This window comes from Hylobates moloch, unplaced genomic scaffold (assembly GCF_009828535.3).
Source record: "Hylobates moloch isolate HMO894 unplaced genomic scaffold, HMol_V3 SCAFFOLD_21, whole genome shotgun sequence".
NCBI lineage: Eukaryota > Metazoa > Chordata > Mammalia > Primates > Hylobatidae > Hylobates > Hylobates moloch.
Genome location: NW_026652296.1, coordinates 23,435,227 through 23,462,712, shown reverse-complemented (window position 1 = coordinate 23,462,712; position 27,486 = coordinate 23,435,227). Strand labels below are relative to the sequence as shown.

The window sequence follows — 27,486 nt, the reverse complement described above, 5'->3', positions numbered from 1 at the left end:
CACTTCCGGGACTCAGGGTCGCGGGGAACTACTTCCGGGGGAGCGGCGCGGCGGCACGGGAGGTGAGTACCGCGGCTTCGCGGCGGGACAGGAACCGAGAGACAGCTGTGCTCGGTGCGGTGGCCTGGTTTTCCTGGCCCGCCTGTGTCCAGCGGCGCCGCTTGGCGGGCCCGGCTGTCGCTCCGCTCAGGGCTTGAATAAGTTCCCGCGGCGGTCGTTCGAAAGTTACTTCTGGAGGGGAATTTGAGCCCCCCGGGAGGCGGAGGGCCTCGTCTGGGGCAGCCCTGCGCTTTCGTGCGGAGGCTGGGCCAGAACCCAGGGCTCCTCATGGCCTGGTCCGGGCCTTTCCTCCCGGGGTGGAGCAGCAGGAGAACCCTGAGCTCCAGAGTGAATCTGGCCAGGGTTCGAATCCGTATGGCTCTGTTACCGTGGGCAAGTCACGGTTCCTCTCTGGCCCTCAGTTTCGTACTCTAAAATGGACATACACGCTTGTACTGCGGGTAAAGCGAGGTGGTGAATGTAAAGCCCTTAGTAGGTGCACAGTGCATGTTTGTTGGGCGAATTCTTTTTAAGAGAAGCGAGAAACGAATATGAGAAACACTTTAAATGGTGACAACACATTTAGATTAATAATTATATTTTGCAGGGCATCTGCACACCAGTTTCAGCCCATCGGCTACCAGTGTGACTTTGCCCAGAGAGGTGGCTTAGCTTTGCATTCTAATCTAGTTTTGCGTGGTTCTTAGGAATTTGTTTTAATGGGACGGGCCGGGCTGTACAGCCCATTGCCATAAAGCGGTAACTTCTTTTTCTTTTCTTTTTTTTTAAAAGCCATTCTATTTATTTATTTATTTAGAGACGGAGTCGCTCTGTCGCCCACGCTGGAGGGCAGTGGCGGGATCTCGGCTCACTGCATCCTCCGCTTATTGGGTTCAAGTGATTCTCCTGCCTCAGCTTTCCGAGTAGCTAGGATTACAGATGTGTGCCACCACGCCCGGCTAATTTTTGTATCTTTAGTAGAGACAGCGATTCACCATGTTGGCCAGGCTGGTCTCAAACTCCGGACCTCAGGTGATCCACCTGCCTCGGCCTCCCAAAGTGTTGGGATTATAGGCGGGAGCCACCACACCTGGCTTTTTTTTTCTTTTTAATTAAAAAAAAAAAAGTTCAAATAGAGATGGAGTCTCACTATGTTGCCCTGGCTGGTCTCGAACTCCTGGAGGCAAGATATCCTCCCTCCTGGAACTCTCAAAGTGTTTGGGATTACTGGCGTGAGCCACTGTGCCTGGCCTAAAACAGTAACTTCTGACACTGGTTTCTATTCCCCAGTCTGTTTTCAGTTGAATTTTCACAACAGAATTTAAAGTTACTTCATTAGAAGCCAAGAATGGCCTACCAGCACAGTACACAGCATTGGGAGATGGTAAGGCCTGTGGCAGTTGTGAAATCTGAGTTTTTCAGTCTTAAGAGAAGATTTAGTATTTGCTAAGTCTTGAGAGCTATACTTGTCTCAGTGGTTATTTATTTATTTGTTTTGAAATGTTGACCCATTCTTTTTTTCCCCAATAATCTTTTTGTTTTAGAATAATTTTAGATTTACAAAGTTATCGCAGATACTTCAGTGAGTGCCCATGTAGCCCCCGTTTCCCCTACTATTAACATCTTAAATGTTGTCACAATTACTGAACCAATATTGATACATTATTATTAACTCTAATCTGTACTTTACTCATATTTCCTTAGTTTTTCCCTAATGTCCTTTTTCTGTCCCAGTATTATCCAGGGCACCCTATTACATTCAGTCATCATATCTCCTTAGGCTCATCATCTCTGTGATCGTTGCTTAGACTTTCCTTGTTTTAGATGAACTTGAGGGGTTTGAAGATAGTACTGACTGGTCAGATATTTTGCAAAAGGACCTTTAATTAGGATTTGCCTGTTTTTGACATGAGTAAGATCAGGGTAATGGGTTTTTGGGGAGGAGGACCACTGATAGGGTTTGGCTGTGTCCCCACCCAAATCTCATCTTGAATTGTGGCCCTCATAATCTCCCCATGTTGTGGGAGGGTCCTGGTGGGAGACAATTGAATCATGGAGGTGGGTTTTTCCCATGCTATTCTCCTGATAGTGAATAAGTCTCAGGAAATCTGATGGTTTTATAAAGGGCAGTTCCCCTGCACACGCTCTCTTGTCTGCTGTCACATAAGACGTGCCCTTGCCTCCCCTTTGCCTTTCGCCATGATTGCGAGGCCTCCCCAGCCATGTGGAACTGTGAGTCCATTAAACCTCTTTTTCTTTATTAATTACCCAGTCTCGAGTATTTCTTCAAAGTGGTATGAAAATGGACTAATCCAACCACAGAGGTAAAGTGCTATTCTGATCACATCATATCAAGGGTACATAATATCGATATGAGTTATCATTGTTGACATCTGTTAGCTTGGGCCACCTGGCTTGAGGTAGTAGTCAGGCTTTTCCAGTGTAGAGTTACTTTTCTTCCTGCACTTTCCGCACTGTACTTTTGGAGAAAGTCATTATGTACAGCACACATTTAAGGAGTGTGGAATTATGCCCCATGCTTAAAGGCAGAGTATATAATGCAAATTATTTGGAGTTCTCTGTGGGAAATTTGTTCCCCTATTTATTTTTTGCTTACAGAGTCATGTATTTGTATCGGTGTGAACTCATGGATTTGTTTTGTTTTGAGACAGAGTCTCCCTCTGTCGCCCAGGCTGGAGTGCAGTGGTGCAGTCTTGGCTCACTGCCACCTCCACTTCCCGGGTTCAAGTGATTCTCCTGCCACAGCCTCCCGAGTAGCTGGGATTACAGGCAACCACCACCATGGCTGGCTAATTTTTGTATATTTAGTAGAGAGAGTTTCACCATGTTGGCCAGGCTGGTCTTGAACTCCTGACCTCAGGTGATCTACCTGCCTTGGCCTCCTGAAGTGCTGGGATTACAGGCGTTAGCCACCATGCCCGGCCTGAACTCATGGATGTTTATTTTATACTTTGGACCAGAATCCAATACTACTTTATTTTGTTGCTCAAATTGTTCCTCCATTGGCCATTGGGAGCTCTTCCACTTGGCTCCTGTATCCCTTTGACATATCCCTCTCTATATGTTTTGCTTTGTTTTGTTTTGTTGAGCACCTTCTTTCTATTCCAGACTCATCTAGTATGTTTCTGCCCCAGTCCTACAATTAGCCATTTCCCAAGAAGCCCTGGCTCCTTTTATTGGAGAATGGCCCAGAAAACAAGATCTGGGCTCTAGGTATGCTCAGTGCTTCTCAGTGTCCTTGCTTCTAGGCCTTCGCAGTGGACAGAGCAAGGGCCATATGTATATATGCATAGATCTAGAAGTATTTCCCTATATAACCACCTATATCTATGTTCAGCTAAACATAACTGATGTCCAACTCTTATCCATGACCGCATGGGTTATTCTAGCTTGGTGGTCCCCAACCTTTTTGGCACCAGGCACTGGTTTCATGGAAGACAGTTTTTCCACAGACCTGGGGGTGGGGATGGTTTTGGGATGATTCAAGTGCAATACATTTATTGTGCACTTTATTTCTGTTACTATTACATTGTAATATATAATGGAATGATCATACAACTCACCATAATGTAGAATCAGTGGGAGCCCTGAGCTTGTTTTCCTACAACTAGACAGTCCCGTCTGGGGGTGATGGGAGACAGTGACAGATCATCAGGCATTAGATTCTCAAAAGGAGCACACAGCCTAGATCCCTCACATGTGCAGTTCACAATAGGGTTCGTGTTTCTATGAGAATCTAATGCAGCCACTGATCTGATAGGAGGTGGAGCTCAGAGGGTAACGTGAGTGATGGGGAGCGGATGTAAATATAAATGAAGCTTTGCTTGCTCACCTGCTGCTCACCTCCTGCTGTGCAGCCTGGTTCCTAACAGGCCATGGACTGGTACTGGTCTGTGGCCTGGGGGTTGGAGGTCGTGTTCTAGCTTCCTTCTCTTGCTTGTCAGTAACCTCCCACTCTACCTGTGACAAACCCGACTCCCACCATTCACCATACATTTACTTAATTGTTCCATTTAGCATACATGTATGGTGGTTTTAGAATTGCTCCCTCTGATCCCCTGTGGGAAACATCTTATCAGCTATAGCACAGTGTGTATGTGCAGTTCCTTTTGCCTTTAGTCTTACAGGCTCCACTTGTTTTCAAAGTTACTTAGGTCAGCACCCTATTCCCCCACCACCCTTTCAGTGAAGTTGTTTAATACATTTAGATTCAGAATGTCACATTCTGCATTCCATCCTGGAACACCCTGACTTCATGAGTGTGTATGTTGGTGTGTTTTAAAAACTGGGTCTCACTATGTTGCCCAAGCTGGTCGCAAACTCCCAGGCTCAAGCAATCCTCCTGTCTTGGCCTCTCACAGTTCTGGGATTATGGGTGTGAGCCACTGTGATGGCCTTCCTATGTCTTTTTAAAAATATTTGCATACATTAAAGTTTACTCTTTGTGCTGTCAAGTTTTTTGGGTTTTGACAAATGCTTAATATTTTGTATTCCTAATTACAGTGTCATACAGGATAGTTTCCCCTTCTTCAGGGATTATTTTTAACTTCTTTCAGATTTGACCTCAGCATTCCTGTTGGCTTTCACCAAAATATATCCATAAGCTGAGAATTTACCACCTCCACAGCTACCACCCTGGTGCAAATGTGTCTTTTGACTGTTAAAGTAGCCTCTTCACTGGTCTCCTTGCTTTCAGTCTTGTCCCCTACAGTCTTTGTCAACAAAGCAGCCAGAGGGATCATTTTGAAATGAGTCAGACCATGTGGTTTCTTTGCTAAGAACCTTCCAGTAGCTCCCTTTTCACTCAGAGACTGGCTAGAGCCCTCATAATGGCCTGCAGCTTGCTTACTTGACTGTTCTTGATCATGACCTTATTCCTGCCTCAGGGACTTGGCCCTTGCCGTCCCTCCATCCTGGGATACTCTGGCAGATGTTCCTTTGCTTTCTTCTTTCCTCTGTTGAAATGTCACCTTCGCAGAGAGGCCCTTCGCCGACCACCTCATATTAAATAGTACCCTCTTCCTCCTGTATGTATTGTAATACTCACCCCTGACATTGCATGTGTATGTGTGTGTTTGAGTACTTCCAATTGAATGGAAACTCCATGGCAGGGATTAGACCAGTGCCTGGCACATAATAGATTCATAATAAATATTTGTCCAATAAATTAATGTCTTACGTCACCAGTGTCTGGCATTCAGGGGTGAACTTTGCAGTGTCCAGTAACCTCATGAAATAATTTGCCACGTTCAGGAATAATTAATTATGCACCTTTTGTTAAATTCTGATGGGGTATGAAAGTCCCCTGGTGTATAAAAACCTCTACCTGTAAGCAAGTCTGGAGCAGGACAGGGCTAGAGACCAGGATAGCAGCTCTGCCCTAACTTACCAGGAGAGTCTAGGGAAACCTCGTGGCCTCTCAGCTCCTCCTTGTTGTTAAATGATGACGCTGTTGGTTGAGGCATCTGCTCTTGCTTTCAAGGTGGGAAACAGAGGCATAGGCTTAGTCATTTACCAAATATTTATGAGTCAGGACCTGGAATAAACTCAAGATATACCCAAGATCCTTGCTGTTCAAGAGATCACAATGGATCAAGTAGAAAACAGTAGATTCCAGTGTAATATTTCTCAAACAATAAGAAATAACATTCTAAAATTTGATCCAGCACATGCATGCTCGGATGTTGATGGATATTTAAAAAGCTTCAGGATATAATACCGGCCCTTAATGTGATACTTTTTGAAATTTTCTATTGTTATTTACCTACTTAAATAAAGTGCTGGCTAATAAAAGAAAAAATGCTGGTTGCAGCCCCCTCAGTGGTTTTCCTGGCTCACTAATGGGCCACAGCCTGCAGTTTGAAAACGATTGACATACTGGGTAAGAGCCCTGGCTCTGGAGAAGCCGGCCCCTTTGAATCTTGCCTTTGCCACTTATCAGCCAGGTTATCCCTGGGTAGGTCACGTAACCTCTCCAAGCCTTGGTTTCCTCATCCTCATTAGTAATACCACCTCCCAGCGTGGTGGTGAGTGCTTGAGTTGCTGCCTGTAAAGTGCTGTTCGCAACACCTGGCCATTCATTTGCCGACTGCTGCTGCTGCTGGAACAATGGCCAGGGAACAAAGCCTGTCACAGCCAGTCGAGGGGGTGAGTGTCTGCTAGTTGAGATCTGCAGGATGAATAGGACTTGTTTGACTTTGGTCATCAGGAAAGGAAAACCCAGAAATACTGGCAGGAGGGCTGGGAAGTAAAGCACAGAGGTGCAGAGAGAACTAGATGAGAGCCGTATGGCGCACACAGTGTGTGTAGAGCAGTTTATGTTTTCCAGAACCTTCTCACAACCACCCTCCTATTATACCTTTGCTGTCCAGTAGGGATCCTTTGGCCACATGTGGCTTTTTATTGTTAATTAGTTAAATAAAATTAAAAATTCAGTTTCTCTGTAACATTTAAGTTCTCAACAGTCACATGTGGCTGGTGGCTACCATTTGGAGAACACAAATACAGAACATTTCCATTACTGCAGAAAGTTTTATTGGACAGTATGACATCATACCCTAACAAAAGTCTTGTGAAGGAAGTAGGTAGGGCGTAGATTTTTCTTAGATACTTTATTGTTTCATAGCATTCCAAAAAATTAAAACTCATGACTTAATTCACCTTAACAGCAAATATTTATATTTCTGTAGCATCTTTTGATCTTTAGCCCATGAAATCAGCTTATGGATGGTTCCAATCATAGTGTTTATACAATTGCTTATTTTTTTCAGTTAATGTTACTTTGCAAAGACTTTCCACTGACCTGATACACAATGTTTATATTTGCCGGGTTAGTGAAGAGGGATTATGCCATGATGTAGCATCATTGGGTTAACTGCTTCCTGATTGTTGAATGCCTGGGTTGCTTCCTGTTTTTCCGTATTATGAATAGTGCTGCCATGAACTTTTTTTGTACCTGAAGGCTTTTTCTTCTTTTGAATTGTTTCCTTACTATAAATTCTAGGAAGTAAGTTATTCAGTCAAAGGATATAATCACTTTTATGGCTCTTGTTATATTTTGTCTAATTGCCATTTTTTAAAAAAAGGCCTAAATGTATTATAGGTATTATAGTTGCTTGGCTCATAAGAACATCCAGTCTCCAGAAGTCAAGAGATTATTAGCCCAAAGTGTAGCTACTTGGAGATAGAGCAGGGGCTTTTGTCCTCTGCTTCCCGACTCTTGCCCTATCTTTCTATTGTACCACTCCAAATATTTCTTATCACAATGTTGCTGTTAGTAGTAACACTAGTAAATCTGAGTATTTATAAGCTCATAAAGCTTGTTACAGCCTTAAGCAAAAAGCTTGGGGCCAAGAGCATTTTAAAAAATGCACACTTTATGAGGTGCAACTGCGGAGAAATGAGGACGCGTTCTTAAGCCTTGGTATTCACATGGTGGTGGTGCTGGTAGAGGCTGTTACATTTCTTCCAGTGAAGCTGTTCTTGCAGCCGCCTCGGAATTTACTTCAGGGCCAGTTTATGAGCCACCCCAAGTAATCTGCTTGGAGTCTGAGCCTCATACCTTGTATTTGACCAAAAATGGTATTCCTGAGCTCAGTGCCACCTGATTCACTGCACTTGGAACCAGATGATGTTGGGCTCTTTCCAGAAGTCAAATCCTTCCTGGGAGGATGAAGATCTGCCAGCTCTGAGGATTCTGGGGGGGGGGGAAAAAGAGCCTCAAGCTTTGAAGGCCTTTCCCATGGTAGACAGAACTGATGTGAAAAGTGGCCATCCTGTTGCCCCAGGCACATGACCTTCTGAAGTGACCAGCTTGAAAGGGAAGCAATACTCGTGTGTAAGTCCGGCTCTGTTTACCTATGAAGGTCGTTTTTATTATTCTTCGGTTACTTCATGTTGGAAACATGGTGCAAAGCAGTGAAGCAGCAGAGCCAAGGTGGAGGCAGGCCTTTTTTTTTTTGAGATGGAGTTTCACTCTTGTTGCCCAGGCTGGAGTGCGATGGCGTGGTCTCGGCCCACTGCAACCTCCGTCTCCCAGGTTCAAGCGATTCTCTTGCCCCAGCCTCCCAAGTAGCTGGGATTACAGGCACCTGCCACTATGCCCGGCTAATTTTTTTGTATTTTTAGTAGAGACAGGGTTTCTCCATGTTGGTCAGGCTGGTCTCAACCTCCTGACCTCAGGTGATCCGCCCACCTCAGCCTCCCAAAGTGCTGGGATTACAGGTGTGAACCACTGTGCCCTGCGAGGCAGGTCTTTAGGATTGTCTCTAACCCAGGGCTTCCCCACGGAAATATAATACAGACTATGTATAATTTTACATTTTCCAGTAGCCACATTTAAAAAGCAAAAAGGGACGATGCCTGTAATCTCAACACTTTGGGAGGCTGAGGCAGGAGGATCACTTGAGCATAAGAATTTGAGGCTACAGTGAGTTATGTTTGTGCCACTGTACTCCAGCCTGGGTGACAGAGTGAGACCTTGTCTCTAAATAAATAAATGGGTAAAAAGAAACAGATTTTTAAAAAATTGTGACAAAATATATGTAACAAATTTACCATTTTAACCATTGTTAAGTTTAAAATTCAGTGGTATTTGCAATGTTGTATAACCATCATCACTGTCTATTTCTAGAACTTTTTCAGCTTTGCAAACTGAGACTCTGTACCCACTAAACAATATCTCCCCATTTCCCTTCCCTCCAGCCCTTGGTAACCTCAATTCTACTTTCTGTCTCTGAATTTGCCTATTCCAGATACCTCATATAAGGGGACTCATACAGTATTTGTCCTTTTGTGTCTAGCTTATTTCATATATATTTATTCAAAGCTCGTAATGTTTTCAAGGTTCATTCATGTTGTAGCATGTATCAGAATTTCATTTCCTTTATGGCTGAGTAATACTCCATTGTATGTATATACTACGTTTTGTTTATCCATTTATCTGTTTATGAACTCTTAGTTTCCATCAAATTTGGCTATTGTGAATAATGCTGCTATGAACATTAGTATCTTGAGTCCTTGTTTTCAATTCGATTTTTTTTTTTTTTTAAACGGGGTCTCTCACCCTGTCACTCAGGGTGGAGTGTAGTGGCGCAATCATGACTCACTAGCTCACTGCAGCCTCGACCTCCCAGCTGGAGCAATTCTCCTGCCTCAGCCTTCCGAGTAGCTGGGACTACAGGTGTGCACCACCATGTCCGGCTAATTTGTAAATTTTTTATAGCGACAGGGTCCCACTCTGTTGCCCAGGCTGATTTCGAACTCCTGGGTTCAAGTGATGCTTCTGCCTTGGCCTGTCAAAGTGTTGGGCTTACACTTTGGGCGTAACCCACCATGCCCAGCCAATTGTTTTTTACGTGTGTTTTTTGGTGGTAGGGTGGGGTGGGGGTAGGGTCTCACTCTGTCACCCAGGATGGAGTGCAGTGGCGTGATCACGGCTCACTGCCTTGAGTTCCTGGGCTCAAGTGATCCTCCCACCTCAGCCTCTGGAGTAGCTGGGAATACAGGACTGAGCCACCACTCCTGGCTAATTTATTTATTTTTTTTGTAGAGACGGGGTCTTGCTATGTTGTCCAGGCTGGTCTCAAACTCCTGAGCTCAAGTGATCTGCCCACTGTGGCCTCCCAAAGTGCTGAGACTACAGATGTGAGCCACTGCAATCATTTCAACATGTAATCAATATGAAAACATTATGAATGAGATAGATTACAATCTTATTTTCATACTAAGTCTTTGAAAATGGGTGTGTAATTAGCATCTCAATTCAAACTAGCTGCGTTTCAAGTCTTAATAGTCATGTGTGGCTCATGGCCACCATATTGGATAGCTCAGACTTAGCAAAATATTGCATTGTGGCACAGATCTCTGGAAACACAAAGGGTTTTAGATTCAAGTGGGCCTGGTTCCAAAGTAAATTTGCCCGTTTATCATTGGGATGGGCAGAAGAAAGCCACTGATGGGTGCTGTGGTAAAGGGGGAGCAGTTCAGTCATGCCAAGGGAAGAGGAGGGTGACAAGAAAGGCATGTTGGGGAGATGACACTTGAGCTCAGCCTTAGAGGCAGAGTAGGGGCTTTGTCAAGCAGTCACAGTGGGAAAGGACATTCTTTGCAGAGTATGCAGCTTGGGCAGAGGCCCAGAATTTTGAAAGAGCCCAGTGCTCTTGGAGAACCACAGCGGTTCTTTCAGCTCAACCAGGATATTAGGAGTGGGGGCCCTGCCGAGAGGAGAGGCTGGAGAGCTGGGCTGAGGCTGGACCTTGCACCACTGGCCACCACTGCCCCTGTCATTCACGCCATCAGCAGCTCTTGTCTGGCTTATTGGCAGGGGCCTCCTCCTGGCTCTCCCTGTGTCCACTTTGCCCCTCCCCTTGTTGTCCCTCCTCCATTTAAAAATGGAAGTCAGATCATGTCACTTATCTGCTCAAAACCCTTCAGTGGCTTTACATTTTACTCAATCAAATTGGAGGTATCAGGGTCCGCCCCCACTCCTCTCTGATCTTACCTTCTTCCACCCTCCCTCCTGATCACTTCTCTGCCTGTATTGGCCTCATTTCCCCACCCTGGGGCCTCCACACTTGCTTTTTTTCCTGCCTGGAACATGTTTCCCTCAGATACACAAATGGCTCTCTCTCTCACTTCTTATCTCTTCCACTCGATTCCCATCTCTGTTCTTCAGAGAGAGCCTTCTCGTCACAAAATAAAATGATGCCCTTAAGTTTTTTCCAAAATGCTTATCACTACCTGGCATATCATGTCTCAACGTGTTCACTGTCTGCTTCCATCCTGAGCATGTAGAGGCCCCAAGAAAGCAGGGGTTTGTCTGTTTTGCTCATTCTTCAGTGCTTGGTATTCAAGAAATATTTGTTGAATGGATGACTAGATGAATAAATAAACAACAAAACCTGAAACGTAGCAGCCTTTAGTAAATGTATGTTGATTTGAGATTTTTGTGGAAGTGCTTCCCTTTGCATTTATTTATTTTTCTCAACTTTATGTTTGGAAAATATCAGATATACAGAAAAGTTGAAAGAATGGTTCATTGACTAAACCACATGTCCCCAACTTAGATTCAAGAATTGTTAACATTTCACAATTCCTGTATTCTTGGGTGTATGTGTGTTCAAGTTAAAAGTCAGTTACAGGCCGGGTGAGGTGGCTCACACCTGTAATCCCAGCACTTTGGGAGGCTGAGGCGGGCAGATCACCTGAGGTCAGGAGTTCAAGACCAGTGTGGCCAACATGGTGAAACCCTGCTCTACTAAAAATACAAAAATCATCCGGGTGTGTTGGCCCACACCTGTAATCCCAGCTACTCGGGAGGCCGAGGCAAGAGAATCGCTTGAACCCCGGAGGCCGAAGTTGCAGTGATCATGCCATTGCACTCCAGCCTGGGCGACAGAGTGAGACTCCATCTCATAAATAAATAAATAAATAAATAAATAAATAAATAAATAAATGTCAGTTACAGAAATATGACACTGACCCTTTGCATTTACAAGCTGGCTCTAAAGAGTGGTGAGTCAGAAGAGACGTCAGGCAGCAAGCAACTTGGACCATGGCCTCTGACCTAGACTTCTCACCTCCGGAGGTGCCCGAGCCCACTTTCCTGGAGAACCTGCTACGGTACGGACTCTTCCTGGGAGCCATCTTCCAGCTCATCTGTGTGCTGGCCATCATCGTACCCATTCCCAAGTCCCACGAGGCGGTGAGTTTTTCCTTGGGAGCCTCAGCTCCTCTGAGTGCCAGGCTGGGTTCTGAGTACTAACAGTAGATGCCATCACAACTAAGATCAGCAGGGTCTACATTGGGCCTTTTTGATTTAGCGTGCCCCTGAATTCCCACCTGGTGGGTTGAACCACATAGCTAATACTTTATTTGTTCATGTGCCCATTAAGGAGATTTTTATTTAGTGCCTACTACATTTCAGACTCTGCTGAAAGATGTAGTGTCTGCATCTGAGGAGCATCTAGTCCTTGGGAGGAAGGCAGATAACAAAAACACACCTCCATGTGCTCCCATGAGAAGTACAGAGTCCAGTGAGGCTATATAACAAGGGGGAGAGAGACCTGATCTTACCCAGGGCTGTGGTCCCTGCCGAGGAGGCAGTGTTTGAGCTGAGACTGAAGGAATGAGCAGGCTTCTGCCAGGTGAAGTGGGCAAGGGACGAGGACAACATTCCAGGGAGAGGGCACTGCACGTGCAAGGGACTCAGAATAAAGGAAGGGGTAGTTCAAGGAACCTAATGAAGGTGACTGTGGCCAGAGCACAGAGGGGGCATGATGAGTGGTGCAGCCAGAGATGTGGGCAGGGGCCAGAGGGTTTTAAGTATGAGAATGACATGGTCAAATTGGCTTTTTTGTTGTTGTTTTGACTGTTCTGTAAGTATCTTTATAACTATACACCCTCCTTCTACCCACTTTATTGCCCACTCCCATTTGCTCGTGACATTGATTTGTTGGAGAAAGCAGGTCATTTGTCATGTGGGATACCTATATCCCAGGAATTGGCTATTGCTTCTCTGTGGTGTCATTTAACGTGTTTCTCTGTTCCCTGTGTTTCCTGTCAACAGGAGTCCATGTAGAGGCCTGATTCCATTCCAATCAGGTTATTGGGTGCGAATACCTCAGAGCTGGTGCTGGTGCTATGTACTCCCTACTGTGTGGCATCAACAGGCATGCGGTGTCTGGCTGCCACACATTTAGAGATTCTTGGATTGATCGGTGGGTTTAGGTGGTATCAGCTGATCCCTCCATTATAAAAATCCCCTGTCAGTCTTTCACCTAAGCGGTGTTAGCATCCATTGATGGTCATTGCTTAGATCCATTATTTCCTTCTGCATCTGTTAGCTGGAATTCTTTAATAAAGACCTTTTCCTTATCACCTGTATGATTACTCTGAATTGCTCTTCATAATGAAAAGCAGGAAAAATGCTTGGTTCTTTCCATTTATTTATCAGTTTTCAAAGTTGTGAGTTCAGGCTCTAGCAACCTCCAATGTTGACCAATGAAGCTTTGGTTTTCATAGCATTTTGAACATATTTTTTATATATTTAATATGTTTTAGTTTTTTTTTTTTTTGAGGGCACTTATCTACCATTAATTTGTTTTTTATGTTCAGTGGGAGCCCCTTTAAGTTGGTGTCTTTGTTCTTTGTCATACTTGATTAGTCTTTGATAGCTTCCTTGCTTCATGGTTCAATAAGATTCACAGGCTCTTTTTTTGTGTATATGTGAGACAGGGTCTTGTCTGTTGCCCAGGCTGGAGTGCAGTGACACAATCACAGCTCACTGCAACCTCTTGTCTCCCAAGTTCAAGCAATTCTCCTGCCTCAGCCTCCCAAGTAGCTGGGACTACAGGTGTGCCACCATGGCTGGCTAATTTTTGTAGTTTTAGTAGAGACATGGTTTTGCCATGTTGCCCAGGCTGGTCACAAACTCTTGGGCTCAAGCCATCCACTTGCCTTGACCTCCCAAAGTGCTGGAATTATAGGCATGAGCCACTGCGCCTGGCCCCAGGCTCATTTTATACATTTCCTGCCCCAGTCTTGGAATCAGTCATTTCTCTAAAATGCTCTGGTTCTTTTTAGCTAGAAAATAGTATTTAGAAGCTATAGTTGGGACTTAGAAGTTCTCAGTGCTACTGAGCTGTGATTGCATCTAGGCCTTTCAATAAACAGAATTAAAAAATAAACATTTTTTAAGAAATGAAAAAGTTGTGAGTTCTTACTGGTATTTCCAATTCAAATGTAAGGTGATAGTGTTTCTATTTATTTGATTTTATACTCGTGCCTTGTATCTCTTTATCTTATGCTGGAAATCTTGTTCTCAATAACATTAACAAAATGATGTATCTGCTAGATCCTACTGAATCTGAGGTCCCCAGGACCACCCCAGGTTCAGTGATGCACTAGGGGGACTCTCAGCTGTGGCAGTGAAAGGATACCAGGTATGGCGGCACAGGGAAAGGGTACATGGGGCAGAGACGGGAGGAAACAGACGCAGGCGTCTGAGTGCTCTCCCATCGGACACCCACAGGAAGGATTTGCGGCAATGTGTGTGAAGTGTTATCTAGCAGGGAAGCGAGTTAGAGACTCGGTGCCCACAGCTCTTACTGAGGACTGGTTACAGAAGCACCCTTGGCCTGGCGTGTACCAAAATTCCAGACTTCCAGAAAGCAAGCAGGTGTTCAGCATGAACCATATTGTTTACACAGTTTAGGTGTGGTGAGCCACTCTTATCATTTCTGGGAATTGTGAGAACCACCTGGAATCCAAGTTCCCAGATGCCAGTCAAGGGCCAACCTTGCAAGCATGCTTCTCTAAGATTAGCAATTTATATTAACTTTATTCTGCTCATCTACAGTATACCAGTTACACACTTTTAAAATAACTATTCTTTACTACTAAGACTCAGAATGAAATTTAAGACTTCTTTGTGGTTCTTTTTTGGCCTTAAAATATGTCTCTGTGGAGATACAAGGTCAAAGTGCTGTGTTTAGTAACTATTTTTCTCTGTGTAGGTCTCCCATCATGAGATATAGTTCGGTTAATTTGCTTCAATCTGGTTTTAATTTTTAGAGATTTTTAAAATTTTGACTTAATTTGTTGTTTTAATTATATAAAACATTTATATACAATATTTCTCAAAGTCAAAACTATATAACAAGGTACATTCACAGAAGTTTCCTTTAATCTCATTCTCCTCCACCCTGTTCCCTTCCATCCCACATAGTTAACAGTTGTTATTAGTTTATCTTTTCTTTCTTTTTGAAAACGTAACAAATGCATATATATGTGTGTGGTGTGTACGTATATATTTATATTCCCCCCTTCGTTAAATAAAAGATAGCATACTATTAAACACAGTTTTGCAACTTTCTTTTTTCACTTAACATATGCAGTATGTTCTGGAGATCCATATATGTTGGATATCACTGTTCCTGGAGATCCTGCTTCTGTAGCTGGGAGGATGATGGGGAATTACTGATACATTGTGGAACCTATTGATGCAGTGGAGAACTGTGGTGAAGGAACAGGCTTAGGGTGGGTGCAGGGAAGGAACATGCCAAGTTCAGTTTTAAACAGATACTTTAACATGTCCGGGTGGTTCTGTCAAAAAAGCTGGTGGATTTACAAGGTCTCTAGCAGGAGGAATGCGTGGGCTGAGTGTTGACCAGCATGTGGGAGTTGATAAGATGTCATTTGAAGCCACGGGAGGGGACAGGGTCTCCTAAGGAGAGAATATGGAGGGAGATGAGAAGAGGACCTAGGCCAGAGCCTGGAGGGGCTCCAGCATAGAGGGGACAGGCAGAGGAGGAGCAGCCAGCAAGGGCGGGAAAACCCTGGTGAACAGGGACGGGTTCGTGGCCTCTAGGTTGTCTTGTCCATCTCTTATTCTGGTATCTTGAGAAGGAGATCACTATTGGAACTCTTCCACCCACAATTGTATCGCATTTTAAAAACATCACCCCTGTGCTCCTGGGCCCTGTCCCCGCAGACGTGGCATGCTATTCGGTATTATAAATTACAAACGTGGTTGTTGGTGGCTGATGAGGCCCGCTAAGAGTCCCGAGGGAAGGAGGTGATGAGCCTTCTTGTTTTATAGGCAGAAGTGTGTGGCTGTTTGGAGAGCAGGGAGGCCGCTCACCTCCTGATGTGCTTGAAGCCCTTAGAAGTAAGCCACAGAAGCCTGGGTTAGTTCAGCAAACTTCAGAAAAGGAGCCCCTTTATTGTTCTCTTTAAGATTTTCAGTGGGATAGTGCATTAAAGTCTTTTGAGGCAGGGAGTTGATGAAGGGTTCAAAAATATGCCACCATACTCCCCCACCCACTGCCATTTAGAGGTTAATTTTGGACAACAACCTCATCTTTTTAAATTTAAATATAGTACATGACATCTCTCATTTTTATTAATCTTGCATTTAGGGAAACAAGACTCACACAAGTGAATTGTCTTCATAACTGAAGCTTACTGTTTCAACTTTTTTTTTTTTTTTTAGCTTTTCAATGGATCAGTAGCAAAAAAAATACAGTACTGTTGATCTAACTATTTTCTGGTGCATCAGGGGAGCAAATGGCCCCAGGTTATACAGGGGGTTCTGTTGCTAGGTCTCTGTGTCTCCATAAGGCAGCCTTTCTCACTCCCCAAACTCCTAACTAGATAGAAAGGAAACACAGCATTCTGTGCATAAACAGGATTACAGAGAGAGGGTGGATGCTGAGACTGTGCTGCTTAGAGGTTGTCCCTAATAGCTGAGATTTGGAAGGAGTCTGGAGGGGAAAGAAGGGGGTTTTAACATGGGGACGGGGTACTCTTAGGGAGAAAGGGAGCCCATGGGAGTGGGGGCAGCTTGTTAAGACCCTAGGCAGCCGGAAGGCAGTTGAGAGATACCTGGAAATGGAGGGTGGCAGGAGGTAGGAGAGGGGGCAGAAGTGAGGGTGGGAAGACCCAGAGAACAGTCTTGCCCTCTTTGCCGTTTTGCTCAGGGCAAAATCTTCCCTCATGCTTAGCCTATAGAAACAAGGTTTATTAGTGGCTTTTTGGGTCAGAAGATAATATTTTTGGCTCCAGATGATGGGAAAGCCTTTGAAAAGCAAAAGAATGTCTTCCCTGTTGTTCCAGTAAGCCGATTTTTTGCAACTCGCTTATGACTTCAGTATTTCAATACTTAGCAGATTATTTGAAAGCTCTTTTGGGGTTAATCAGGGAGGAAAAGAGGGAACACATACAAATGCTTCCCATCCCACCCCCTTCCTTTTCATAGTAGGAGCAAGAATCAATTCGTAAAATCAAAACCCAAGTCCCTAGAATCGTAAGCCAAATGAAAAGGTTTTCTCATTGGCACCTCATTAAACTCAGACCTAAGAAAACAAACATTTATTTGAGCCTGATGGAGGCGTGGGCCACACTTAATCCAAGCATTTTCTTGTAGGCTGGATTCTAAAATAGAAGATAGTAGGTCCTAGTTCCATTTCCATCTAGTCCAGGTTAGCAGGTAAGTTTCATCTCTCATGCCAAGTCTGATCGATTGCATGGTGGCCATGGTGAAAAGGATTCTGGGGGCTGCTGCTTTGCTCTGGAGGAAAGAAATTGATCAATGATGTCTGTTTGCTGTGAGCTGGGATTAGAGAATGACAGTGCCGGTCCTTGGACTGGCCGATGATTCTCCACGAGGCTGCACATAGAACCATCTGGGGAACTTTCAAAGGCCTAGACCACACCCAGAGATTCTGATTCAGTTGTTCTCTAAGCCTTGGATCAGTATTTTCTTTTTATTTATGTTTTTGAGACAGGGTCTTGCTCTGTTGCCCAGGCTGGAGTGCAGTGGCACAATCGTAGCTCACTGCAGCCTTGACCTCCTGGACTCAAGTGATCCTTCCTTCCTCTGCCTCCTCAGTAGCTGGGACTACAGGTGTGCTCCACGACACCTGGCTAATTTTTAAATAATTTTTTTGTAGAGACATGGTTTCACTATGTTGCCCAGGCTGATCTTAAACTCCTGGGCTCAGGTGGTCCTCTCACCTTGGCCTCCCAAAGTGATGGGATTACAGGCATGAGCCAGTGTGTCCGGCTTGGATCAGTATTTTTTTTAAAGTGTCCAGGTGATTGTAATATGCAGCCACTACTCAAGTCTTTAGATAATTTCCCTCAAACACAAACCAATTTTAGGAGGACAGGATATGTTCAGTTCTTAGATGTGTTAAGTTTGAAATAATAGCAAAATGTTCCGTGTGGGAAAGGAAAGGCGAGCAAGAAGTTGGGAATAGAGACCTGATAATTATTTTATTATTTTATTATTTTATTTTTTTAAATTTTATTATTATTATACTTTTAAGTTTTAGGGTACATGTGCACAATGTGCAGGTTTGTTACATGTGTATACATGTGCCATGTTGGTGTGCTGCACCCATTAACTTGTCATTTAGCATTAGGTATATCTCCTAATGCTATCCCTCCCCCCTCCCCCCACCCCACAACAGTCCCTGGAGTGTGATGTTCCCCTTCCTGTGTCCATGTGTTCTCACTGTTCAGTTCCCACCTATGAGTGAGAAAACATGCGGTGTTTGGTTTTTTGTCCTTGCGATAGTTTGCTGAGAATGATGGTTTCCAGTTTCATCCATGTCCCTACAACGGACATGAACTCATCATTTTTTATGGCTGCATAGTATTCCATGGTGTATATGTGCCACATTTTCTTAATCCAGTCTATCATTGTTGGACATTTCGGTTGGTTCCAAGTCTTTGCTGTTGTGAATAGTGCCGCAATAAACATAACATGTGCATGTGTCTTTATAGCAGCATGATTTATAATCCTTTGGGTATATACCCAGTAATGGGATGGCTGGGTCAAATGGTATTTCTAGTTCTAGATCCCTGAGGAATCGCCACACTGACTTCCACAATGGTTGAACTAGTTTACAGTCCCACCAACAGTGTAAAAGTGTTCCTGTTTCTCCACATCCTCTCCAGCACCTGTTGTTTCCTGACTTTTTAATGATCGCCATTCTAACTGGTGTGAGATGGTGTCTCATTGTGGTTTTGATTTAGATCTAAAACCATAAAAACCCTAGAAGAAAACCTAGGCAATACCATTCAGGACATAGGCATGGGCAAGGACTTCATGTCTAAAACACCAAAGGCAATGGCAACAAAAGCCAAAATTGACAAATGGGATCTAATTAAACTAAAGAGCTTCTGCGCAGCAAAAGAAACTACCATCAGAGTGAACAGGCAACCTACAAAATGGGAGAAAATTTTCGCAACCTACTCATCTGACAAAGGGCTAATATCCAGAATCCACAATGAACTCAAACAAATTTACAAGAAAAAATGGGCGAAGGATATAAAAGACACTCTCAAAAAAACATTATCACCAAAAAACATGAAAATATCTCATCACTGGCCTTAGAGAAATCAAACAAAACACAAGAGATAATTATTTTATTAAAGACATTATGATCCTGTAAACCACACTTGGAGGCTGAGTGGACAGATCACTTGAGGTCAGGATTCAAACCACCTGGCCAAATGGTGATGCAAAAACTAGCCAGGCGTGGTGGCATGCGCTTGTAATCCCAGTTGCTAGAGAGGCTGAGGCAAGAGAATCACTTGAACCTGGGAGATGGAGGTTGCAGTGAGCTAAGATTGTGCCATTGCACTCCAGCCCGGGTGACAGAGCAAGACTCCATCTCAAAAAAAAAACAAAAAAAAACAAAAAAAAACAAACAAACCAAGCAAATACAGCATTATTACTTGAAACCCAAGAATGAGTTGCTGAGTTTTGCAAGGGAAATGAAGATCCAGGAAAGACGTGAACTTGGAGCATACCCAACCTGTTGAAGTAGTTTCCGTGCAATGTAGATAGACTGAGAAGGTGCGGGTGCTGTCCTAGAACCCAAGAGCAGGAGCGCCACAGGGCCTCCGGAAATGGTGGGAACTGGGACTTAACTGGCATGCCCTCTGCCTCCCTTCCTGTCTCCCTCCTGTCTTTCGCTTTTCTAACTAGGACCCTGCTTCTCTGCTTGCTGGCCCTGTGGTGAGATGCAGCACAGCCACTAAACACAGCCATGCCTTCCTGCTGGTCTCAGTTCCAGAATCCCCAGGGAAGGAACTGTGGCTGACCCAGCTTGGGACAGCTGTGGCCAGTGTGGGAGAGGGGAGGGTTCTGTGGAGTGACCTCTGAGTGGGGATGGGAAGGTCCATTCCCACAAGGGGACTGCTAGGCAGACAAAGCTGGGGTCTCCATTTCTCTCCCTCTCTCAAGTGACAGGCAGAGCAGTGGGCAGGGGACCAGGAGAGTGCGGCCTCCCTGAAGTCCACCGAGTGGTCCATGGAGAGCACATGTGACACCAGTTCCCTGGAGATGATGGAGGAAAGCCGGCCTAGTCTGACATCACCACTGTGTTCCAGCTGCTGTCCTTCAGAGTTGGGTTTCAGTAGAAGAAAGTTCTCAGCAGGGAGTTCCTGGCTTTCTAGGGAAGTCCTGGGATAGATTTGAGGGGTCTGTGATCCCCCTCAAATTGTGTACAAGAATGTGAGGTTTGTATGCCCAGGCACATTTTCTGGGGGAGATGGTCCAGATAGCCTCTCTACATGGAGTGCAGTGGGAAGTGGGAGGCAGGTTTCTTCTCAAGGTAGGGAGCCTGTCTTCCTCCTCCCCACAACCCTCCTCCAAGCCTCTTTTGGATCGATTTCTACACAGAGTGTTGATTCAGCCAACCGTAACTACGCAAGTGGGTGTTGACTTTGAGTTCAGCAACTTGTGTGGCAGATAGTCAGTCATACACGGTAGTGAATCAGAAACTCTCCTAGCTTCAGTGTTGACTATTCTCATCTGTTCATGTGCTTATAGCGCATCTCGTCAGCTCACAGCCAGCTGCCTGCTTCTAGAAGGCAGATCCTTTCACTTCCACTCTGCCATGTTTGTTGATTGCCACCGTCTCATATTAGTGGGGACTCTTCCTGTTGCAAGTTCAGAAACTTAGCTCCAGCAGCTTCCCCTAATGGAAACAGTATTGACTCTTGGAACTGGGAATTTCAAGGCACAGCTGGATTTAGGGGTTCAAGGGGTCTCCAGGGCTCCATGTGTCTCTCTCTCTCCTGGCTTTCCTGGGAGTGCTGGCTTCCTTCCTAGGCCCTTGCTCTGTGTTGGGAAAGATGGCTGCAGCAGCCACAGTCAGTGCCCTTATCAGTCGGGATTGACAGGTGAGAGAAGCCATTTCTCTGCCTCTCCTCACCTTCTGAGTCTCATGGAAGGCCTCTCCTTGGCCACATACACCTTGCCCCACAGGTGGGAAGCGGGAATGAGTGCTATCTCTGGCCAGGCCACATTTAGCTGCATACTCTTGTGACCGCAGTGACTGAGAGTCCCCCAGACCCCCAAGGGATAGGGAAAGGGCAGGGTCCCCATGGAAAAGAGGTGCTGGGAAGACAGCTGATGGCCAGCATTGCAATCTAGTGGAGGACTCGCCACAGGCAATGATGAGAGTGGTGCCTTCCAATATGATGCCCGTGGAGACTTCACAACCAACCAGAAAGCCCTGCAGTGTTTAGACCCCTGATGATGTTTTGGCTCATCAGGGTGGTGAGCCACCTACACCTACTGCACCACAGGTGGCTCATTCCTGTGGTGCAGTAGGACAGTGGCCTAGAAGGTCAGGACTCTTCTGGAAAATTTTGCACAAGGGTCTTGATTTTAAACGAGGCCCCTGGTTGCCAGTGAGGCCTGCCGTAAATAAATAATGAGCCCCAGGCAAGCATCCACCCATTCTCAACACCTCAGGACACAGACTCACAGAAGCAACTTTGCATTTCTGCTCTGTGTGGTTTTAAATCTTGGGAGGAGCTTGCAGTTGAATTGGGAGGCAGGCTGTTTTTTACTTAATGACCCGTTCTGGAGAGATTGCCGTGTGATGAGGGTATAAACATGCTTCCACCAGCTTGTGGTCTGGAGATGTGTACCGACTGGTTCTTGGGAGAGACGGCTGGACACACAAGGAGCCACAGAGCAGCCAGTGGGGAGGGCTGGCATAGTTGTGCTGAATTGTGTCTGGAATGAGCTCCCAAGGCTGTTCTTTCTAATCACAGTTCTCCCCGCCTGCCAAGCACGTCCTGGACTCCGTGTCTCTGTTTGCCTTGTGGAGTCCACATGGATGGCCTTCCTTGCTCTCTGTTTCAGCCAGTCCTATCTTTCCTCAAGGCCACTGCTAGTTTCATCTCTGCGAGGCCTTCTCAGCTCCCACCCTGTCTCGGGTCCTCATGGCCCGCTGGGATGGGCAGCACCTTCAGCGTTAGGCAGACTGGTCTGAGTGCTGACCTGCTTTTAGTCTGCCTCCGTCATCAGAAGAGGACATTCCTGCCCAACTCCATTGTTCTTAGAGGGTCATGCAAGATAAGGTGCACGAAGGTGCCTGAGTGTAGCACCTGGGCCATTTTCAAGGAAAGAGTGGCCTGCGTAGAATGACATTTCGTCCTGATTTACAGGACTAAATCCACATTGAACTGTAGAGTGGAAATCATAAAATTCAATGCACTTTTCATGCTGGAAGGGATGTGATGTATTGTGGCACAGATTCGATTATTTGGATCTGATGAATAGCAGCAATTTTCAGGCCTGGTAAGTGCTGCAGAGCTGCTTCGTTATTGATGGGGCCTGTGTCCACAGAGGACGCCTCCGCGGACCCAGGAGCCACCAGGCCATGGGAGTCTTCTTTTATATGTGACAGTGTGATTGCTGAGGAAACTTGAGGCTCCTTTCAGAGGAGGCGCAGTGCTCCCAGATTTAAAGGCGGGGCTGTCGGCTTTGTAGTCTGCCATCTGTGTGGCTGGTACGGGCAGTGTACATTTGAGGAGAAATGAAAAGGCAGCCCTTCATTCAGAGTCATTCTTGTCAGTGAAGAACTTGGAGCTGCAGGCCGTGTGTGGCTGGGACCCCAGGGCCCAGGTCATGTGGGTCACGACCGCCTTTGCTTCGCTGCAGCTTGCACGGGGCCGTCACCTGGCCTCAGGGAGCCTGAGTGGCCTTGCCGGTGGAGTGTGGCTCGTGGTGGCTGGCTCACCAGGGCGATGGAGAGGCTTGGTGAGCATCCACGTGGCACACACCCACTAAGTGTGCGTTCTCATCTTCATTCCCCGTGGCACAGTGCCCACATGTACTGGGTGCAGGTAGAGATACAGAGGAGGAAAGGGAGCAGAGTACTGGGAGACACTGGCTGGCCAGTAGCCCAGGGTGACAAGAGTGGGCTGCACGACGGGGCCTGCCTGGAGACAGGGGCCGAGACCGAGCAAGAGGCCCGGAGCCCCTGCCGAGTGTCTTGGAATTTATCTCACACAAAGGGGAACCAGCGAGGTTTTTGAAGGAGGAAACAGACACGATTGGGATTGTTGTTGTCATTGTTTTTTTTATTTGTTTGTTTGTTTTTGTTTTGAGCGAAACTTTGAGTTTTGCTCTCGTTGCCCAGGCTGGAGTGCAATGGCACGATCTCGGCTCATGGCAGCCTCCACCTCCTGGGTTCAAGCGATTCTCCTGCCTCAGCCTCCCAATTAGCTGGGATTGTAGGCATGCACCACCACGCCTGGCTAATTTTGTATTTTTAATAGAGATGGCATTTCTCCATGTTGGTCAGGCTGGTCTTGAACTCCCGACCTCAGGTGATCCACCCGCCTTGGCCTCCCAAAGTGCTGGGATTACAGGCATGAGCCACCGCGCCCGGCCTGTTGTCATTGTTTTAGGAAAATCGACTCTGAAAGGAATGTAAACTCTGATGAGCATGGGGAGGTAGAGGCACGGGCAGGAGAATCTGTGGGAGGCGGATGCAACCAGTGGGGCCGGCAGGGGACCTGGGTCTGAGCTGGGCAGTGGAGTGTGTCCAGAGGGGACTGGCTGGGTCTAGAGCCTGTTGGAAAGTGGAGTGGACCGACCTTGGGGACAGGTTGGATGCTGAGAACTCATAAATGACTTGAAGGTGTCTAGCTTAGGTAACTGGGTGCGTGACGGCTCTAAAAGCTGAGGTAGGGAAGAGAGGAGGAGGTCTGGGGTGAGGAGGAGACAGATCAAGCATTCAGATGACTCGATAACTGTAGTATGTACACACACCCACAGAAGACTGCCTTCAGCTGTAAAAAATCAAGCATGATGTGGAGCACAAACCCACTTTTCTGACTGCTGTAGGGACTTTAGTCACAAACAAGGGGTTGTAGGTGACCCATTGACAGATGGGTTCTCAGAGGAGCTGTACTTACCATTCCAGAGGCACCTTGTGGTTCTGGGGGCTGCTAAACAGAGAGTAGATTTCATAGTTAACTCAGATTTGACTTATTCCTACCCCTGAGGGCCCCAGGAAACCTGGGAGAGGCTGGACCGTGTACCCACGAAGAGGTTAGTTTCAAATCTTGGGTCTGCTACTCACCAGCTAAGACCTTAGGCAAGTTGTATGACCTGAGTGTCTGTTCCTTTGTTTATAAATTGAGCCTCATTATGGCACTTTGTGAGGCAGTCATGTCCAGACACATAACACAGGGTCTGGCATATTATAAACAATAAATAATTAGCAGCTGTTGTGGCTCTTGTTTTTTAGAGAGGGAATCTCTCTCTGTTGCCCAGGCTGGAGTGTAGTAGCTATTTACAGACACAGTCATAGCACGCTACAGCCTCAAATTCTTGGGCTTCAGTGATCCTCCTGTCTCAGCCTCTCGAGTAGCTGGGAGGACAAGTATGTGCCACCACGCCCAGCGGTTGTTGTTATTGGCAGCTATGGTTAAGGCATACTTTAGGCCAGGGTATGTATATTGGGTTTTAAGTCTGTTCATATCCTCTGTGATCATGGAAAAGTGAGGCCTAGTTTTAAGTGCTGTATTTTCATGGGAATAAACAAGAATGAAGTTCTCATGGTTACTGGGAGACCTTGGCTGTTCTTTCATTTCATTCATTCATTCACTCATTCGTTCATTCAGCAACAGTTGAAGCTCTCCCAAAGCGCTCATGGGCTAATAGGGGAGACTAACATGAAAGCATGTAACTGGCCGGGCGCGGTGGCTCACGCCTGTAATCCCAGCACTTTGGGAGGCCAAGTCGGGCGAATCACGAGGTCAGGAGATCAAGACCGTCTTGGCTAACGCTGTCCCTAGTCTCTGAACTGAGCCCCACTGAAACCTGAGGAACCCCCAGCCTTGAGCTCAGAAGGCAAACTCCTTCCTAGAGATCCAGGCAGGCCTTGCAAATTTTGTTTTGTTTTGTTTTGGCCAAGTTACATAAACAGAATAGGGGGACCTTCAGATAATTTTGACTTTTGGCGGGAGGATGCTCAGCAGGCCGAGGGAATCTAGCGCTGCAGTGAGAGGCCTGGCTGGGGAGGGGAAGCCCTCCAGTTATCTTGGGACAATCACTCTTTGGGGGCCTGGGACCTGGCTGGCTCTTCGCATCTGGTTATCTCTCCTGGCTGGTGGGAGACGATGTTGGCTGATAGGAGGGAGCTGACAGGCCTCTGGATCAGATCCGAGGCAGGGACTGCCCTTCCCTGCATGGACCCTCCTCTTCTGTAGGGTGGTCTGAGGCTTGGGCCACTGGCCAATGGGGCAAGCAGGGAAGGTCAGGGAGTAAAGTGAGCTGGAAGCCGGGGTTGGGAAATGAAACACAGAGGGGTATTTTTCTCATCTGGAAGTGTCCCCCCTCCCAGGAGTCTTAGTCTGCTTCTTCTTTTCCCATTTCTCATAAAGAACATGGGCACTGAGAAACATTTCCCAATCATAGTGCTGGGGGCAACAGGGTGTGGGGGCCATGGTCAGCACCTGAAAAGGGGCAGCACCTCCTCAGCCCCTCACTGCCACGAGGGAATGCAAGGCCAGTGTCACCGGACGGTTAGTTTCAAGAGAATCTAGAATCCACATTTAATGGGAAATCTCCCAATTGGCTTAAATTTTTAAATAAACACTGCCGGCCAAATGATGTCTGTGGCCTGGACGAGGCCTGTGGGCTGTGGTTGGTGTTCTCTGGGCTAGCCCGGCCTCTCTGACGTCTGTCCTTTCTGGCCACGGCACACTGCAAGTTATCACCCAGAGGAGGAGAGGACACTAGACGGGAGCACACTGAGCCTATTCCAGATACTTCTCTGACATGAGCCTGAGTGGCTGGGCCAAGCTGTGTCCCTTCCCTGGAGTCTCCCTTCCGTATCAGTACAATAAAGGCCAGGACTAGATCTGTGGGTTTGAACCTTTTGTTCCTTAGCAGCAGAACTTTGTTTCATTTTAGTCTTACAAGGGACAAATCACAGTGTATGAAATAGATTGAAAATCAGAGCTGCTCCTGTTGCCCGGGGAGTCTGGAATTCTGCCCTGAGGCTGCCTCTGCCCTCCCCCACAGAGGCGCCTCTAACAGGCTCCGCAGAACACAGTGTGGGACTGCCTACCTGCCGGCTGGCCCTCTGCACCCCTCCCAGCCCTGGCATTCTGTAGGTTGAATGAGAGGACAAGAATGGCAGCCAGAGGAGGGCAAGCCACAGCCGGTCTGCCCTGCAGCCAGCTCCTCGCCCACATTTTGTCCAGTCCCTGGCACGAGGTGATCGGCCAGCCACTGGGTGCAGCTGGCACTTCCTGGGTGCTTTCCATGTAGTTTTGCCTCCTGACATCAGCCCTGTAAGGCAGGCGTGGCTATTTCCATTTCACAAGTGAGTAAACCAAGACACAAAGGGGAAGTGAGTTTCGCACAAGGTCAGTTGGCTGGAAAGGGAAGGATCCCAGGTTCCACCTGGGTGTCTGAGACCCCACAAGCTGCTCCCTCCCCGTGGGGCCTCCTTTATTCTTCACTGAGAGCCATGATGCTCCCGGGGCAGTCCCACATCCATGTGGGTGCTAGGTCCCGGGAATGACGATTTCCATCTGTCGTGTTTCTGTGGCATGCTTCTTTGCTTTCAGATGTGATCTCCTTTTGCTGGTGTCAGCCTTGATCCATCTAAGCAGGACTCTCCTTTTTATCATCTCACAGGAGGCTGAACCGTCTGAGCCCAGAAGTGCTGAGGTGACGAGGAAGCCTAAGGCTGCTGTTCCTTCTGTGAACAAGAGGCCCAAGAAAGAGACTAAGAAGAAGCGGTAGAAGAGGAGGCCCGAGGAGCCGGGTGGGCAGGGAGAGGGTCTTGGGGACAGCCCTCCTGGGAACCTACATCCTGTTCCCTCCCATTCCAGGCTCAGGGTCTGAGGAGGCCGTGATGCCCTCTGACCGCAGAGATCTAGACAGTCATGACAGTCCCCAGGCTCCAGCTGGGCAGTCCACCACTTCCTCTTCCTTCTGCTTCTGTGACGGTTTAGAGTCAAGGGGACTGAAACACATTGTGAGCATAGACTGTATTAGGTTTGTTCAGAAGCCGGGTCAGCTCACAGAGTCACATTTTCTTACTTAGTCACGTGTCTCTCCTTGAGTCGCCCCCTCCTTGTGGGTTTACACTACATTTTGGAGTCATTGTCTAATGCTGACGAGCACACTCTCTCCCATTATTTGTGCACTACAGATTTCCTGCTAATCAGTCACCTTCGTTACTGCTGTGTAGACAGAGCCAGGCCTCACCTGTTTGTTTAGGCCAAGATGCCATGGACATGCAACGTTAGTGATCCCACTAGCCGCGACAGCCAGGCCCAGAAAATGCCTGGCGTGAGAGCCAGCAGACGGCCAGGCCAGGGTAGGCAGTGCCTGCTTCTGCTCCATCAGGTGCAGGGGATTTGGCTGAAGGCGTGCATATTTCCTGGGCACAAACTTCCTGAGTCTCTGAAATGGGAGGCTCGTCAATTTCAGACCAACCTTTTTGTAACCCATCATAGCACGTTCAAGGTGTGCCTTTTACTTCTACCTGTACATCCCCTATCCCTTCAATTCTTTCATTCCCTGACCAGTGAGAGAGTTCCTGGGGGAAGTTTGGTGAATAAACTGACATGCATGCTTCAGAA

General features: G+C 46.6%; 1 protein-coding gene across 2 annotated transcripts; it reads left to right on the top strand.

Moving 5' to 3' along the window:
• On the top strand, positions 1 to 27,486 carry MANBAL (mannosidase beta like). 2 transcript variants are annotated; one of them, XM_032142550.2, is made up of 3 exons: positions 1 to 62; positions 11,559 to 11,764; positions 26,534 to 27,486. In XM_032142550.2, the coding sequence occupies exons 2-3, from the start codon at positions 11,615 to 11,617 to the stop codon at positions 26,639 to 26,641; spliced, it is 258 nt and encodes an 85-aa protein (XP_031998441.1). In that variant the 5' UTR covers positions 1 to 62; positions 11,559 to 11,614; the 3' UTR covers positions 26,642 to 27,486. The 2 variants fall into 2 exon arrangements, with proteins under 2 accessions (XP_031998441.1, XP_058289182.1); XM_058433199.1 differs by lacking the exon at positions 1 to 62 and adding an exon at positions 7,657 to 7,897.